Here is a 1,970-nt window from a genome sequence, read left to right on the forward strand (position 1 = left end):
CATCCTCGTGTACCACAATCTCTTGTCTATCCCATTCAAATTTGACCACTTGATGTAGTGTAGAAGGCACCGCCTTAGCTGCATGGATCCATGGTCGCCCCAACAAAAGATTGTACGACACTGCCACATCTATTACTTGAAATGCCATGGTGAACTCAACTGGGCCAATGGTTAGTTCCAGTATGATATCACCTACTGTGTTAATGCCTCCCCCATCAAAACCTCAGACGCAGATACTGTTATGGTGGATCCTGTCATCAGCAACCTTTAACTTGTTGAGAGTGGCCAGGGGACAGATATTGGCACTTGACCCATTATCAATTAATGCTCGAGTGACCACCGATTCTTCGCACTTTACCGTCAGATAGAGTGCTCTGTTGTGTTCAGTACCCTCTACCGGTAACTCATCGTCCGAGAATGTCACTTGGTTTGATTCAAAGATCTTGTGCGCTACTTTCTCCAAATGGTTCACTGAGAGCTTGTCTGGGACATAGGCCACGTTCAGAATCTTCATTAAGGCCTGACAGTGATCGTTTGAATGGATTAACAAGGATAGCAACGAAATCTGGGCTGGGGTCTTTCTCAATTGCTCTATAATTGAGTAATCATGTGCCTTCATCTTCTTCAGAAATTCCTTTGCCTCTTCCTCTGTTACAGGTTTCTTTATTGTTTCAGGATTGACCCTTCTCAACTCTGCGGGAGCAAAACACCTTCCCGATCGAGTTAACCCTTGTGCTTCGCATACGTCTTCCACAACCTCCTTCCCCTTATGCGTCACCGTCACTTGACTGTAGTTCCACGGCATAGCCTTCTCACTTGTCATCGGCAACTGTATGACTGGCTTGATAGCAACTGGTACCACATGGACCCCTTTTACTACCAACCTTGGTTTGTTTGCTACTCCCTGCAACACTGCGCTGACTGACTCTGGCCTCTTTGCAGTAATAGATGACCCTTTCCCTGCTATCACAAAGGGCTTGTCATATACCTCTCCCGACCGTACCACTACCTTTCTACTGGTCAACTCTTCATTAGTACTGGCGCGAATCATCATTACCGTTTGTGAGGGTGTTTTTGGTTTCCCTCCCTCGTGCACTAATTCGATCATGTGAGCTTCATGGTGCATCGGTAACGGATTTTCATTGATGTTGGGTGCCCCCGGTGCCTGAACCTCGATCCTATTTGTGTCAATAAGATCTTGTATGGCAGTCTTCAACCTCCAACATTTCTCAGTATCATGCCCGGGAGCACCCGAACAATATTCGTAACTCATTGAATGGTTCAGATTTCTGGGGAGGGGACTTGGCAATTTGGCTTCAACAGGACTTAGTAGGCCTATCTGCTTCAACTTGTGAAACAGAGTAGTATAGGTTTCTCCCAACGGAGTGAATGTTCTTGGCTTCTGCATCCTTTCATTCCTGAAAGCCTGATTTCCGCGGAAGCTCGGTCCTAAAGGATTCCTGTAGGTCCTCGGTGGCGGATACGTGTTTTGTGAAGGTGAATGTGTGTTTTGTGGAGGTGGATATGTATGTTGGGGAGCCGGTGCACGCCATTGCGGATGAACCGGAGGCTGGGTGTAAGTTTGGGCGTGATGGATGGAAAAATGTTGTTCTTGTGGTGGGTAGTAGGGTTGTGGCGGGCTGTATGGGTAGTTTGGCCTGTGGGGTCTGGGTTGGTTGTAGTGCGGTTTGCCGGACCTGGACCAACTGCTTGCCTCAATCATGGCAATTTCTTCTTTCTTCCTCCTTCCCAGCGCACCTCCCGTGCCGCTCTGAATAGCCTGGGTCGTCGCCTTGAGCGCTGAGTAATTCAGGATTTTGTCAGACCTTAGACCCTCCTCTATCATGACCCCTATCTTTACTACTTCATTGAAGGATTTTCCAACCGTCGTCACCAAGTGACCAAAGTAAGTTGGATCCAGTGTTTACAAGAAATACTCCACCATTTCTCCCTCTCTCATGGGAGGATCA

General features: G+C 47.7%; 1 protein-coding gene across 1 annotated transcript; it reads right to left on the minus strand.

Annotated features, from left to right (window-relative positions):
* Positions 1–223: 223 nt before the first annotated feature.
* LOC138888586 (uncharacterized) lies at positions 224–1,408 on the minus strand. The gene has a single exon (XM_070170475.1). It carries the CDS (start codon positions 1,406–1,408, stop codon positions 224–226), a length of 1,185 nt encoding a protein of 394 aa, XP_070026576.1.
* Between the last annotated feature and the right edge of the window lie 562 nt (positions 1,409–1,970).

Source organism: Nicotiana sylvestris, chromosome 3, assembly GCF_000393655.2.
Source record: "Nicotiana sylvestris chromosome 3, ASM39365v2, whole genome shotgun sequence".
In the NCBI taxonomy this organism is placed as follows: Eukaryota; Viridiplantae; Streptophyta; class Magnoliopsida; order Solanales; family Solanaceae; genus Nicotiana; species Nicotiana sylvestris.

Coding starts and splice junctions, on each gene's coding strand:
- LOC138888586 (XM_070170475.1), bottom strand. CDS start 1,408: ATGCAGAAGCCAAGAACATTCACTCCGTTGGGAGAAACCTATACTACT.